This window comes from Petromyzon marinus, chromosome 50, assembly GCF_048934315.1.
Source record: "Petromyzon marinus isolate PM22_M1 ecotype Great Lakes invasive population chromosome 50, UKy_Petmar_22M1.pri1.0, whole genome shotgun sequence".
NCBI classification, from domain to species: Eukaryota; Metazoa; Chordata; class Hyperoartia; order Petromyzontiformes; family Petromyzontidae; genus Petromyzon; species Petromyzon marinus.
In genome coordinates, this window is record NC_133716.1 from 12,380,297 (window position 1) to 12,395,007 (window position 14,711).

A 14,711-nucleotide genomic window follows, 5' to 3' on the forward strand; every position below is an offset into this window, starting at 1 on the left:
CATTTTGTGTGTGCATGGGTATTTGTGTGATTTTGGGTTGATTGTAGAATATGTATTTTGGTTCCTTCCACCGGGTGGAATTGATCATCTCCACTTCCCTGGGACGGGTGACTGTTGTGTCCGACGAGTCGAGGCGAGTGTTCGTCGAGTGATGCCTCAGGAGGGTTGGTTTCTCTCATCACAGGATTCCTGCGCCTGCCGCCCTTGGAGTCGCCGGTTGTGCTGACTGGATGTGGGCTTGAAGGGGGGAGTGGAGCACCCGTGCGTCGCTCCTGCGCATCCTGTTGCCCAACTCCGGGGGAAGGGCTGTGCCCTTTTTGGGCCTTTTTCAGATTCCCCCAGGGCCTCCAGGGAGCACGTGCTCGCCTCCCCTGGGGGCTTGGCCACGCGAACTCGTTGAAGACTGGCTGCTGGAACTTGCTCCCGATGAAGAACTTTCTATTGACTTTTATGGCTCGTACGGCTGTTGTACATATATGTTTCTGTGATGCGTGGTTGTTGTTATTATGTCCTTGTTGTGCTCGACTACCCGGAAGTCGAAGTATGGTCGTAGCCGGGACGGCTAGATTTTTGTCATCATGGGGGGGGGGGGGGGGGGGGTGATGTAGTGGAATAAATAGGCGCATGGGGGTAATTGGTGAGTTTGCGCGGGAGCAGGACAGTAGGGGGTCATATTGGGACGATGAGGTAACGATTGGGTCAATTAAGCTGGGGGAGCCAAGGACAGCTGTGATTGGCTGGTGTTGTTGTCAGGGCTGAGGTGGCGTCTTGAAGTCTGGCGAGGTAACAGGTGCACGGGCACGAGGATCGTCGTTGGGACGCGGGTTAATTAATTGGGGTGTAATGATAGCGGGGATAAATTGGGGGACATGAGGAGAAACGGGGAGTTGGAGTTGGGGGCTGGACGAGGCAAGACGTGGAGCAGCTGGAGAGACGAAGCAGTTAGCAGTGGAGAGAGCATGGTCATAGCAGAGAGCGGACAGCAGAGACGAAGCAGTTAGCAGTGGAGAGAGCACAGTGATAGCGGAGAGCGGAGAGCAGAGACGAAGCAGTTAGCAGAGGAGAGAGCACAGTGATAGCAGAGAGCGGAGAGCAGAGACGAAGCAGTTAGCAGTGGAGAGAGCACAGTGATAGCGGAGAGCGAAGAACAGAGACGAAGCAGTTAGCAGTGGAGAGAGCATGGTGATAGCGGAGAGCGAAGAACAGAGGCCAAGCAGTTAGCAGTGGAGAGAGCACAGTGATAGCGGAGAGCAGAGACGAAGCAGTTAGCAGTGGAGAGAGCATGGTGATAGCGGAGAGCGAAGAGCAGAGGCGGAGCAGTTAGCAGTGGGGGAAGCACAGAGACATCGGAGCTGACGGAGAAGTGGAGATTGGAGAGACAAAGGCGGCGAGCGAGTCGAGTGAAGCACGGCGAGCGAGCTGTGGCAACAAGGGAACTGTGGAGCATTGAGGACATGTGGAGAACTGTAAATAAAGTGGTGTTGGAAGAAAGACAAAAGTTGTCTGAGTGAAATCAACCACTACACTAAATTAATAGGAAAAGATTAACTAAATGTAGTTCTACGCGTGATTTTTTGAAGAACGCATCCCTTTTGTAAACAGAGGGATACCTGTAATTTGCAGGCAATTTTTCAGCATTGGGGTGTTTAGCCGATACTGGGTGCATTCTAGTTTATTGTCTTTTGAGGTTTTTTTTATTGCCGAACTGGAGAACCCAGAAAAAACCCACACAGGACACGGAGAGAATGTGCAAACTCGTACACACTGGAAGGTGGCCGAGTCGGACATCGAAGCCAGGTCCCTCTGGCTGTGAGACACAAGTGCTACCCCCCGTTTACGCTAAAGACATGATGACAAATTCATCTCGATACTCTCTACCAATTTCGACATTCAGTGTTTCATCAGCGGACTTGCTTGAAACAGTCCTCGGGAACTGCCGGATGTTTACAGGCAAGGATGATGCTGCCTGTATGGATTATCATCCCTTACATTGGCGCTGACACTTTAATATCTCCACCCAAGCTTATGCTGAAACTTACAGTTGGAAGTGATTTAAAAAAAAAATTAACCAGCATTAAATGTATTTCCTTTAACTGTCTCGGTGAGAATGTTATAGGTTGGATTAATTCAAAAAAGACCGGTCACTTCTTAGCGTTGGTTAATCACATGTTTCTGGTGGTACTGTATTGAAAGCGGTGCACAAGTACAAATAACAAAAACTAAATGGACTCATCTAGAACACTGTGGCTCTAATGAGAGAACAATAAACGTTCTTTGCAGCGCATAACAAAGTGTCAAAGGGTCTACTTGTATTGGTGAAAGTGCTGAGTTTTTGTTATTTCTCATCAGCAGCATGACTCAGCAGAACACACAAGGGCCATGCCTCCTGCCGTCCTTACTCTGAGAGCACAGGGTTTGCCACAATGTCGTCGTCGCGATACTCTACAACATTCATCTTGACACGACGACGATTATTGACACAGAATTGCGTTCCGCACATGTGTATGTCACGCTAATGATGGCTTGAACTTTTTCAACCGAAGTTCACTCGGCAAAAGCCCGCCACTGATATTTATAATCCATAAAGCTGCGTGATCTTTAACACTTATGCTGCACACGCTGTCACAAAATTACGATGGCCATATAATCACAATGCCATCCATTCAAATGAAAAAAGCTTTGACAGCAGAACTAATTTGTAGGTAATAGCTATTTTTATTAAGCGTACGTAGACCTAACAGGATGTGTGTGTGTGTGTTGGGAGCCGCGTCTGACTACGAGAGAAACCTTTGTAGTTCCACTGGATGCTGGCAGCCTGGATCTCCTGCGTGGGAATGTACTCCTCCTGGAAGCGCTTGCCCTGGAGACGGTGCCACAGCGTTGTCTTGCCCGTGTTCCGGTCGCCACGGATTATGATTTTCACTGTGCAAAGACAGACAGCAACAGTGTCGGACACTGGGCAAGCTGCTTATCACGGCAACCTGCAAAGCCGAGGTCAAGAGGTCACGATATGTTATATAGACCCGACAGACCCGTCTCTAGTCGGCAGTAGTTAATCGCATTTTTCTGGTGGTGCTGTATTGAAAGTGGTGCACAAATAACACCTCCGGTTAGCACGGTTGGCTACGTACATATATAGCATGGCCAATGCCACAGATGCCACCACACATCACCATTGCTTCCTTCCACCTGTTTCAAAGTTAACCAAGTCCAATACACTCGCAGAAACGCAGAGACATGCGTACACACAGAGACAGCCATGCAAAAAGACAGGAACATACGAACAGACACACAGACATGGAGACAAAGAGACAGGTAAAGACAAAGAGATGTGGAGATGCTAAAATGGAGAGAAAAAGACAATGACAGAGACACAGAGATGGAAGTGGGCTGGGACAGGACATGTCGCTAGTCACAAACATGTAGAGTACATGAGTTGAGAGACTTGTGTGCTTTAACACATACACCTTTGTATGTCTCTGTTGTTGCGTCTCTCCATGTTTGTGTGTGTCTCTTTTTCTGTGTCTGTGAATGCGTGTGTCTGTGGGGAACGGTAGTGTAGTAGTCAGCGCGCTGCGTCACGAACCTGGCGACGGTCAACACCAGTGACAATTATCTCAACCGATCCTGGGCCTCCCCTAGGTCGACTTAGCCTCAAATTAGTGCCTGGTGCGGTGTGTAAACATCGCGACGACTAGGGTGACAAAGTTGGCCGGGCATGGTGTTGGCCACCCACCCCCTCGTGTACCGGTACTTGCCTTCATAGGTTCTCTCCTTCCTCCTTTTGATGTTAAATCGTGGTCTGCAATGATCGGCATTTTGTGATGCAGTGTTCGTGAATGCCGCAATATCAAATTAACTTATTATTCAATCGTATTTATGTTCTGGATTTATACAACAGTGATGCTGTGGCAGTGCTTGACCAACAACGGGAAGGTAGCGGGTTCACAGTCTCAGCCCCGTTATCCCACCAGTATGGATAACACAAGTGCAACTTTGTGGAAACTCAGAATCAGAATATGTATTTAAACTGGAGGAATCCAATGAGTTATACAGCTCTACTGGACATCTGTGGGTGTCCTACAGAGAGACTGGCCAACCGAGAAATGTGAAATTTCAACGAGCAGCCCAAACGCAGCTTGTTCCAACGTGGATTTTTCTCCGGGTCGTCCGATTTTTCCCCTCCACATTTAGAAACCTGCATTTAGAGTATTTGGCTGCTGCATATGTCCGCATGATAAGCCACTTCATTGATCTATTATTTGTTGTCAGCGATATTGCTCAGTGGGCTATACATGGTAAAATAAAAAGTTTAGTTTCGTATATGACCAACTGCCTCTCTTGATAAAATGAATAGGCCAATTATTTACGTGGTGAGCAACCATTGTAAGTAACGTTGGAGAAATGTTAGTTTTAGAAAAGACAAAAAATGCTCTTAAAATATGAGAGAGCGATTAAACATTTTACAGTGGGGAAAACTTTAGCACAAATCTATAAAAAAAAGTAAGATGCCAACTACCACATTCTCCATATTAAAATACAAGGAAAAAAGTTGTCTCAAAGAAAAAGTTGTGAGTCGGTATTACAATCCACTGAGCATGTGATATTATATTTTAATAACTTCATCCACACCAGGTATAGTCAACAACTTTATTGCTTCTACATTGGCACTTCCCCCATTATTACCATATTTTCCAAATTATCAGATGCATTTTTTTCCCCAAAGTCCCCTCTCTAAGTCGTTTTCCTCTCCAACACACCTGTGTGCTGAACTAGTAACTAACTGTAAAGATAGGAGAGCGGTCTCCTCGATGAGGGCACGGAAGTGGCTATGTTAATGTGAGAGATCAGCATGTTAATGTGAAATCGAAAAGTGGTGCAATCCAAAGCGGCCTCCTAGACGAGGACACGGAAGTGGCTATGTTCATGTGAATGTAAAATCGAAGAGTGGTGCAATCCAAAGGCATGAGTGCAACCCGTGCAACCCAAAGGGTGCAATCCAAAGGGCATGTGAGAATGAGAGATCTAAAAGAGAGGCATATAGAGAGAGACAGAGAGTCAGAAATAACAGCTGACATAGGCAGGTTGGATGGAAACATCACAGTCAGTTAAGACTTTACCTGGTTAATAACGTCCTTCCAACGATTGTTCAGTTTTGTACCCATCCTCTCGGTTGAAGTTGTGTCTGTGTTTATATATCTGGATGACTTCATGAACACATCTTTGAAGGTAGCCGGTAGGTTTGCATGAAGCCATCCAGATATATAAACAGAGACACAACTTCAACTGAGAGGATGGGTACAAACTGAGAAATTGCACTCTCATGCCTTCGGATTGCACTCTCATGCTCACAAGTCCTTTGGATTGCACCCTTTGGGTTGCACTGATGCCTTTGATTTGCACCACTCTTCCATTTTGCATTCACATTAACATAGCCACTTCCGTGCCCTTGTCTAGGAGGCCACTTTCCTATCTTACAGTTACATGCTAATATTCTCACATTAACATCAATAGCCCCGGCAACTTCTTTATGACCCTGGGGCTACACCCATTTCAAAACTTTTAAAACAGTCTGCCTCAGCAGCAGACCATGCTTTCCTACCTGATGACGGACGCTTGTGTTGCGCCCGAAACGTCGTGATTTATTTTATTTTATACCTACGTGACTTTACAGAAAGAACCAAAGAGTATGGATTCCTGCAATCACGAAAGCTTCAAATCAAGATTAATAACTAATTGGCACGTTTTGTTTACATTCCAAAACCTTTCTAAATGGTTGTTAGGTGGTGGTGGTGGTGGGTAAATGACACATTTATATTTACGCAATCTAACCCATAAAACCTTTATTATGAGCAGATATTGGTATCTGCAAGAACTGTTCAGGTGCTTTGCTCAACACATTATTAAAAGTAGCAGTGGTGGAAATGTGCCAGTACACGACGGTACACCATGCCAGCACTTCTCAACACCACACACGTATACCGGGGCAGTTGCTATTCCTATACTAGGACGTTTCTGCAGAGGGGACACGGCACTGAATGTGGGTTACTGCAGCACAAACAAGTGTCATGAGCTGCTCTTCTTAATTCACATTTCCACCACCGGTTAACAGAGTGGCAGCACACACTGGCTCCTATGCTTCCAAGTGTGGGAAGCAAATGAGGTTCTGTGGGGTATCGCAGCAGGGAAGAGGGATGGCCACCAGCAGACACCCTGCCCACATCACCAGCCACGAGACGGTCACGCTCCGCACGCTACACCCTCACACACGCACGCACGCGGGAGCCTCGATCGGCGAGCCCGGGCCCTCCCAAAGCGCAGGCGAGTGGGCCTTGACTTACTGTTGTACTGCACTCCCTTGGCGAACTTGCGCTGCAAGGCCTGCCCCATGGACTGGATGCCAGCAGGGGTGCCTCGGTCGCGCGCCCCTCCTCCCTGCTCCGAGCCCAGAAGCTTTTTCCACGCGGAGAACATCTTCACCGTGGCGAGGCGACGTCACTGCCTGGCTGACAACACACGCCGACAGGACACCACGTGCCAATTAGCACGGCCATGCAGGTGTTCAGGGCCCATTTCGTTTAGTATCAGTCACGCCGGCGTGGTCGCACTAGCGACAACCACGTACGGGCACAGGCTCTGGCATGGTCAGCGACATGGCCCGTAAGGCATGGTGCATTGTCTACACGATAGCCAGTGGCTCGGCAGCAGAGCAAACGGCTCAAAATCAGAAAGTTGCGAGTTCAGATCGTGCTTGTGGGTTGACTCGACCTATCATCCCTCCGGGGTCGTTTAAATTGAATATCACTTTGTAGATAAATCAAAGGTGCTTGTCCTATGGATAGATTGGTCGTCATAGGAATGTGGCATTTTGACCACTGGCTCAGTCCTGTAAAGAGGTGCTAAGTACCGCTTAAATGGGCATGTGATTAGGAAATTATGGCATAACATATTTGTATTTATTAGAATGCTGGCTTATTTTGATCTCAATAAAGACTGAACAATCATTAATCACGCGCCTTTTGCCCGTCCAAGGACGGGTGTATTTCAGTAAATATGAAACTTGCAAGCGAAAAGCAGACCGCGACGTGATATTCATTGCATCAATTCGTGTGCAATTTGCAAGGCCACGGTGACAGACTTATTTCATTTAAAGGTTATAATCCCTTCTAGATTTAAAGCTTTCGTGACTGCAAGGATCCATACTCTTTGGTTCTATTGGGTAAAGTCACGTAGGTAAAAAAATTAAATAACAAAAATCACGACGTTTTCGGCCACAACACAAGCGCTTTCTATGTCTCAATAGCGTTACGGAGATCGCGTGACGTTAGGGTTCTGCCTTTGTAGTGAGGGTTGTAAGTTGACGCTGAGGAGGGGGGAGGAGGCGCCTCGCACCCCCATGTGGAGTGACATCAGCCGCTAATTAATATGAATGGAGGGGGGGGGGGTCCATTTAGAAGACATCACCTCTTCATGATTATTAATGTGGGGGGGCTGTTCGATGTGGAGTGATGTCACCCGCTCATGATTATTAATGACGGGGGGGGGGGGGGGTCCATGTGGAGGACGTCACCTGTTCATGAGAATTAATGAGGGGGGCTGGCCGACGTGGAGTGACGTCACGTGCGGGACACAGATATTATTGGCTCATTATAGTAGTCAATTCATTTTTATTGGTTCACTATGATTGTTAATTAAAACTATAAAATAAGTGTTTAGTTCTCAATGAGGCTCATGTTTAGCCACTGAATGAATGTCATTACTTAATGGCTTTAACATCACCAGTCTAATATTATACTGCAGTCAGCCCATTCAGCATCCTGTGCATCTTTAGCGTGCCACTTTCATTATTCAGTTCAATTTTCCAAAAGCCCTTCACGCCTGCTCTTATCGATGTCTTCATTCAATCACTTTGATACCAATTTGCCTTCAGCATTTGCCCTCGAAACGCATACACCAATTAGCATGGTTGGCTACATATGGTGCAAAAGAAGTTCAACATACATAGTACTCTGGTGTTTTTCCAGAAGCATCTGAAAAGATATCAGGAAATGTCTATCGATTTTGTTATACGTAACTTCAGCATTGCAATTATTTATCTTGAGGCCAACCTTGCAGCATTCTTTAATAAATTATTCAATCTAATTCTGGAATGAATTTACTAGCATTGCAATCATAACAATTTCACCAGCAAATGAGATCATTGATATTTTTTCCTATTAAATGTATGCCTTTTTTTATCCAATCCAATGTTCAGAAAATAATATTCTAATTGCACTTCCCATAACCACGTCCCATGAGTCCAACTTACTTCTAACATGTTTTTTTTTCTACTTGTTCAGGCAATCTCAGAATAGCTGCAACATTTCTGTAAATGTTAAGTGAGCCATTGATTTTGCAAGCGCCTGTTTGGCAGCACTAATTTCCACCGAGTCAAACGCCTGTTCCCAGTCTACTGCAATGTGACAACCTCGGGGCTGTCGCCAGGGCGGGCGAGGCCACGTCATGACCCACAACCCACGCGGGGCCGTCCCTGAGTTAGGTGGCACTCATGGACCCCCAATGCGCCATGTGGGTTTGTTGAACTTCTTTCAAACTGTACGTAGCCCAACCGTGCCAATCAGAGGTGGGGGGGGGGGCAACAAACTAAACACAAGCAGTTCTAAAGAAATGAGTTTTCTATTGAGATTTAAAAGTGCACAGTGGCTTCCTAATATCGTAATATCGTTCTAGACGGCCACAGAAGTGCTTCTGATGGCAAGCTAAAAGCTGCTGCGAGGATGGTCGGAGTTTGCGTGAAGGTTCATGTCCCTTGACGAGAGAGAATGGCAAAGTTCGGCGTGAGATAGAAGCCCCCGTGCCCTGTGATAAAACTTTGGTGAGTTTATTGCGATGCTATATCAAAGAGATTCTGGGTAACAGTAAAGGGGATAAGGAAAGTGTGTATTTGGACTGAGTGTGATGGTGCTCTGAGACCCGAGCAAGTAGGACTAACACACACCTCCACCTCCATCCGAATTCAAGTCCGTTGCACTGTTTGGATAGAATCATTAAGGCATCATTTTATGATTGAAGTACAGAACTCCTCTTATCCACAGCCTTATTAACCACAACTCCTATTAACTGTGGCAGCTGTAGGGTCAGCAAAAACGCTTATGGTCCGTGCCCATATTTCTTCCCAACATCCGCAATTTTACCCAAAATGAGTAGTGAAGCTGCTTTCTAATTCATGTGCCTTTTCTGCGGCGAAGGGGAGTCGAGCGGAAATTGCATCCTATTATCCACGATATTTTACCCCACGGAAAAGAGTAAAATCGCAGATAGCTCCGTGGATAAGTGTCCGTGATATTAGTCCCCCAAATCACTGCAGAAAAGAGTTGTTCTGCAAATAATTTCAATATAAACATTTCGAAAATATATCAGCTAATTGTGTTCCACAAACTGCTCCTGAACATTAATTACGTCCACAGTTATATCATCTGGTCCAGGAGCTTTTCCTTTTCTCGCTGCAAAATGCAGCCAACAAAAAAACTCAACGCATTCGCAAGTAACACTCTGGCCTTAAAAGAAAAGTACATTAGACGAGATTTTGGGCAAAGTCAACAGAAGGATAGCCATAGTCCGAAACATCGCCCACTGTACATGTTTTTCTTTAAGGCCAGACTTTGTTATTGACGAATGTGTTGAGTATCTGTGGTAATTGTACTTTGTGCACCATTGCCAATGCAGAATCACCAATTATTGTTTAAAATATAATCCACATAATGAAGGTAAATTATTTTTTCGTCCATAACGATTGGTGGCCAAGTTGTATTTGTTCATGTTAAAACGATCGCATATGTCCATTGGTTTTACAGCCCTGTCGCCTAGCAATGCCGCTAAGCGCGCCTTCCCACCTTTCAAGCAGGGCTGCAATAACTTGCAACTGCACTAACCTGCAGTTGCAATAAAGTTCAGCTCCTGTATTAGTTTGGCGTCTGTCTGGATACCTCGATCACTCATCTAGGCGTCCGTATGACGTCCTCAACGACTGGATGGCTGGATGCGTGCGGCGATATGTGAAAATTTGCGCTGTGCGTGAGCGTGTCGAGTATACGTTGCATTATCACGCAAAAAAACACACGCAAAAAACATACATGGTGAATACATCGTTCTCACAATCAATTCATTCACACCTTGCGACGGATGCAGCACCCTCACGGCACTATTTACTGACGCGGAGATGAGAATAATAGCAGCGTCAAACCGCGTAGGGGCCAAAACATCACCCCACGTATTCCGGAAAACATATCTCACGAGGCAAACCGCGTCTAGCCAAAGCACACACTGATAAAACCGCGTTGGGCAAGGTTTTCCTGGATTTAATATTTTGTCTGGCATCTCCAACCAATTGTACGTCTCTCCGCTTACTCGACGTGGTGTTTATGTGTGTGGCTCATCTCTGGATGCTCCAGTTCCCTCCCACGTGTACGAACACTCATGAATTTGGTGAAAACATTTTAAAATGAAAAAAGACAAAGTAGGACCATCCTGAAAATGAGTGCTAAGACTCAGTATGGATTTTCTTAAATAAACAAGTAACATTATTTTCGGATTTCAGATTAGTTGACTTTATAGCCCCCCCCCCCCCCCACTTGAAATCCACTATTCATTATTCGAATAGTCAATGCATTATTTTAAGTGCTTACATCAATACGTTTCTTCCTCTAGGACTTAGTATAAATAAGCCACCTGCTCCCCGAGGTGTCTGATGTTTACCGTCTTGGTTATGCCCTGCAATGAGCAATATGACTGTGATGGCGTACGGCTTGCATCGCACCGGCCTGGCGATCACTTCCCGTGATCAATTAGCCGAGGGCCGGCGCGCGCGTCGAGGGCCGGCGCCCGCGTCTGACAATCTGGGATTCTGTCCATCAGTAACGTCAATGGACTTATCTCGTTTCACCGCAGGCTCGTTGTGGTGCGTGCATCTCGCCTCCTCTCCAATGAGTACCTTCGTAGTAAAATCTCGTCGCTACGATTAGTGGTAGAGAAGTAGTCAACCTCACGTCTTTTTGTTAGTTTGCAATGGTAGTTATTATTACAATGTTATCAAGGTTGCGAGTGATCGCCTCTTTGGTTTCCGTCAGATGTAGCAGCAGCAGTAGTCTCGTGCTGACACTTCATGTAATTACTGACATCGCCTCTCCTGTATCATGATGAACAGCATTATTATTATCGTTCTGTCGTAATAACCATCGCGTCTCAATGTTTGCAGCAGTAATACTATTATAATTAGTATAAGTATAATAGCACTGCAGATGGTATGGTCGCCACAGTCGATCTGTGCTTGTGTAATTGTGATCGTGACCGGTATTGTTATTAATATACTGTCGTAATCATCCTCCCCTCAGTCTGTGGTGGTGTTATTGTCGTGATCATGATGACTGTTTTGAGTTTAAGATATTATACTGTAGTAGAGGAAATAGCAATACTCTCGTATCCTTATATAGCGACGCTATTGTTGATATAATAGAGTAATGGTTACTATTGTATAGTGCTGATTAGTGATTGACTATGGCTAGGACTAATTACTACTCGATCACGATTAGCCATTATCCGAATGCACCAATAATTTTCACGCGTCTCAGAAAACAGCAGCGATACTGAGAACAGCTGTACCACAGCGACCGCCTGCTATGGCCGAGTCGGTATTATTGCATTGCCAAGCTCGTCAGAGGGGGTGGCGTTGCGACCTAGGGGAGAGATAGATGCCGTGATCCAGCAGTGGATAGAAACCATGGCTGTTGATGATGATGAAGACGACGCCGCCGCCGCCGTGTGCGAGTGACAGCAGCAGGAGGCCTCCTCACCTCAATCGCCGCCGCTCGCCCCTCGCTCACAGCGGGAGGAGCTCTACGCGAGGCGGAAGAGCGGCGAGAGCGGAGGGCGCGAGAGAGCGAGGAGAGGAAGGATAGGCAGGGTAAGGGAGGGAGACGCTCAGGAGGGACGCGAGGAGAGATACGGGGAGGGAGACGCGAGCCGAGAGCGATCCGAGCCCCTCCAGTCGCCACGCGAGTCGCCCCGTGGTGACGTCTCCACCGTCGGGGTCAGAGGGCGCTCGGACGGAAGTGGTGCAGCCATTCTCAGCCACGTGGCACGGGAGCACAGACGACGCTGGTCCAGGCGATGATGGCATTGCAGCTCGCTCCGGTGCCTGCAGCATAGGGCTGAATGATTAATCGATTTCAAATAGAAATCGCAATTTGGAATTGTTTTATTTTTTATTATTATAACTTTATTTATTTAACTTAACAGTTCTATGTTTGATTGTTCGAAGCAATTCATATATTTTAAGTTTTCATCCTTGTGTAGTGAGTCCAACTGAGTCGCAGACGTTGTTCTTTAGAGGCAACACTTTTATTGTAACATAAACCCGCTAACACAAAGGGGTAACTGCCCCTTCGCCAGATACAGCCTAGGGTGGTGACCACCCAGCTAACGACTCAATGTGTAGGAGTTGCAGCTACGAAGGGTCAGACCCTCACTCGGGTCTCCGACCACGTGTTGATGCCTCGTAGGACGTAGAGCTTCCAGCTTGTAGATGTGGAGCTTCAGCTTGTAGAATGCAGCGACTACGGTCCCTCTCAGGGACCCATCTCATATCCCCTGCGGGTCGGGGCCGCTCCGCCCTTGGCCCCGCCCACCTTCTCGAGCATTCTAGCTCCCTCTCCATCCCTCTCGAGAGTTCTTCCACGACACGTGATCACCCTCTAGCCCCCCCCCCACCTGTAGGCCTCCGGCATCCATGAACTATCCCCACCATGGAACCGTGTAAATCACCCTGCTGGCTCAAAGTGTAGCATTGCAGCTCACTCCATCACCCAGCAAACTATCCCTGCCATATGAACGTGAAATTCACCCTGCTGGCCCAAGGGGTGGCATTGCAGCTCACTCCAGCACCCAGCGAACTATCCCCGCCATATGAACATGGAATTCACCCTGCTGGCTCAAGGTGTGGCATTGCCAGCTCACTCACATCACTCCGTCCTATCGTCTCCACCATTGACTCACCCACCTACAAACTGGCTCGATTTCTGAGACCTTAGATCCATTCACTGGCAAGACCACCTCAGCGGCACTTAACTCAGATCACTTGGTATCTCTAATTAAGGACATCTCACTATCTTCAGGTGACTTGCTTGCCAGTTTCGATGTGGTATCTTTGTTTACCAAAATTCCTGTGCCTGACACCATTGCAATCATTGAAGATTTGGTCCAACGAGGCCTGAAAGCTGATGTACCGGCCCTGGTTAGACACTGCCTCGTCAACACTTACTTCACCTGGAACGGAACATTCTACAAACAATTTGAAGGTACCCCAATGGGTTCTCCCTTGTCTCCAGTTGTATCCAATATTTTCAGGGAGAAATTTGAGACAGATGCCATCCAGGCATCCATCCTACGTCCTTCCTTGTGGAAGAGATACGTAGAAGACACGTTCGTCATCTGGCCACATGGCCTACCAGCACGGGGCTAATTCCTCAACCAAATCAATTCCATACACCCAGCCATCAAATTCACCATGGAGGTGGAAAAGGATGGCAAGTTACCATTCTTGGATGTTTTAATCAAAAAGAGACCTGATGGCTCATTGGGACACTCTGTCTACAGGAAAGCCACCCATACGGATGCTTACCTAAAACCTGACTCCCACCACCATCCAGCCCAGAAGAATTCACTCATCAAAACTCTACACCATAGGGCTTGTTGTATTTCCGACCATCACTACCTAGCCAGTGAACTGGAGCACGTACACCAAGCCCTCAAGATGAATGGATATTCGGACTACACAATCCGTAAAGCTATCACCCCAACCGTTGGGAAAGAACCATCTGAGGACCCAATCAAAACCATCACCTTGCCATACATAGCAGGGGTTACCAAAACGATTTCCAAAATCATGAGCAAACACAAGATCCAGGTTTGATTTAACACAGTACATAAAATTCGTGATCTGATCCCATCTGTGAAGGATGTGATCCCTGACATGCAATATCCCTGTGTCTGCAAACTAAGCTGTGGCTGCGGCAGTAGTTACATTGGGGAAACTAAGCGACATGTCTCGGACCGTGTTCGTGAACATAAGGCAGATCTGAAACACAGCAGGACCAATACCTCAGCCGTGGCTGATCATTGTTTTAACACTGTGGGCACACACGAAATTTATTTTTCCAAGACGAAGGTACTCTGCAAACCTACTGGCTATCAACAAAGATTCGTTCATGAAACCATCCAGATATTTAAACACAGACACAATGTCGACCGAGAAGATGGGTACAACTGAGCAATCATTGGAAGGACGTTATTAACCAGTTTAAGTCATAACTGGCTATGATGTTTCCATCCTACCTGCCTATGTTAGCTGTTATTTCCGACTCTCTGAGTTGCATTGCCAGGTTGGATGTCTTTGCATTGACAGGCTGGATGTCTCACTAGCACAGCCACCGATGCTCCTTTCCATCGATGTGGCGGTGCCTCATTTTTTCAACAGGCTGAATGTCTCACTAGCACATCCACCGTTGCGGTGGCTCTCTTACATTGACATGCTAATCTCTCATAATACAATGGCTACCTCCACAGCCTCAGGGCGCCCTCTGATCTTACATTTACATGCAAATACCATCTCTAGCCCCGCCCGCTTACCCTTGGGCTCCACACAATCAATGGGCTGA

General features: G+C 46.8%; 1 protein-coding gene across 2 annotated transcripts in view; it reads right to left on the reverse strand.

Annotated features, from left to right (window-relative positions):
• Positions 1-12,312, reverse strand: part of RABL6 (RAB, member RAS oncogene family like 6) — a 48,219-nt gene extending 35,907 nt beyond the window's left edge. Inside the window, exons 1-3 of one of the 2 annotated variants that reach the window (XM_032973335.2) lie at positions 11,850-12,312; positions 6,342-6,506; positions 2,788-2,922 (exon numbers count right to left, since the gene is read on the reverse strand). In XM_032973335.2, coding sequence (XP_032829226.2) covers positions 2,788-2,922; positions 6,342-6,474 — 268 coding nt within the window. In that variant the 5' untranslated portion in view covers positions 6,475-6,506; positions 11,850-12,312. The remainder of the gene's footprint in view (positions 1-2,787; positions 2,923-6,341; positions 6,507-11,849) is intronic. The other variant, XM_032973334.2, reaches the window with a different exon arrangement.
• Positions 12,313-14,711: the final 2,399 nt, after the last annotated feature.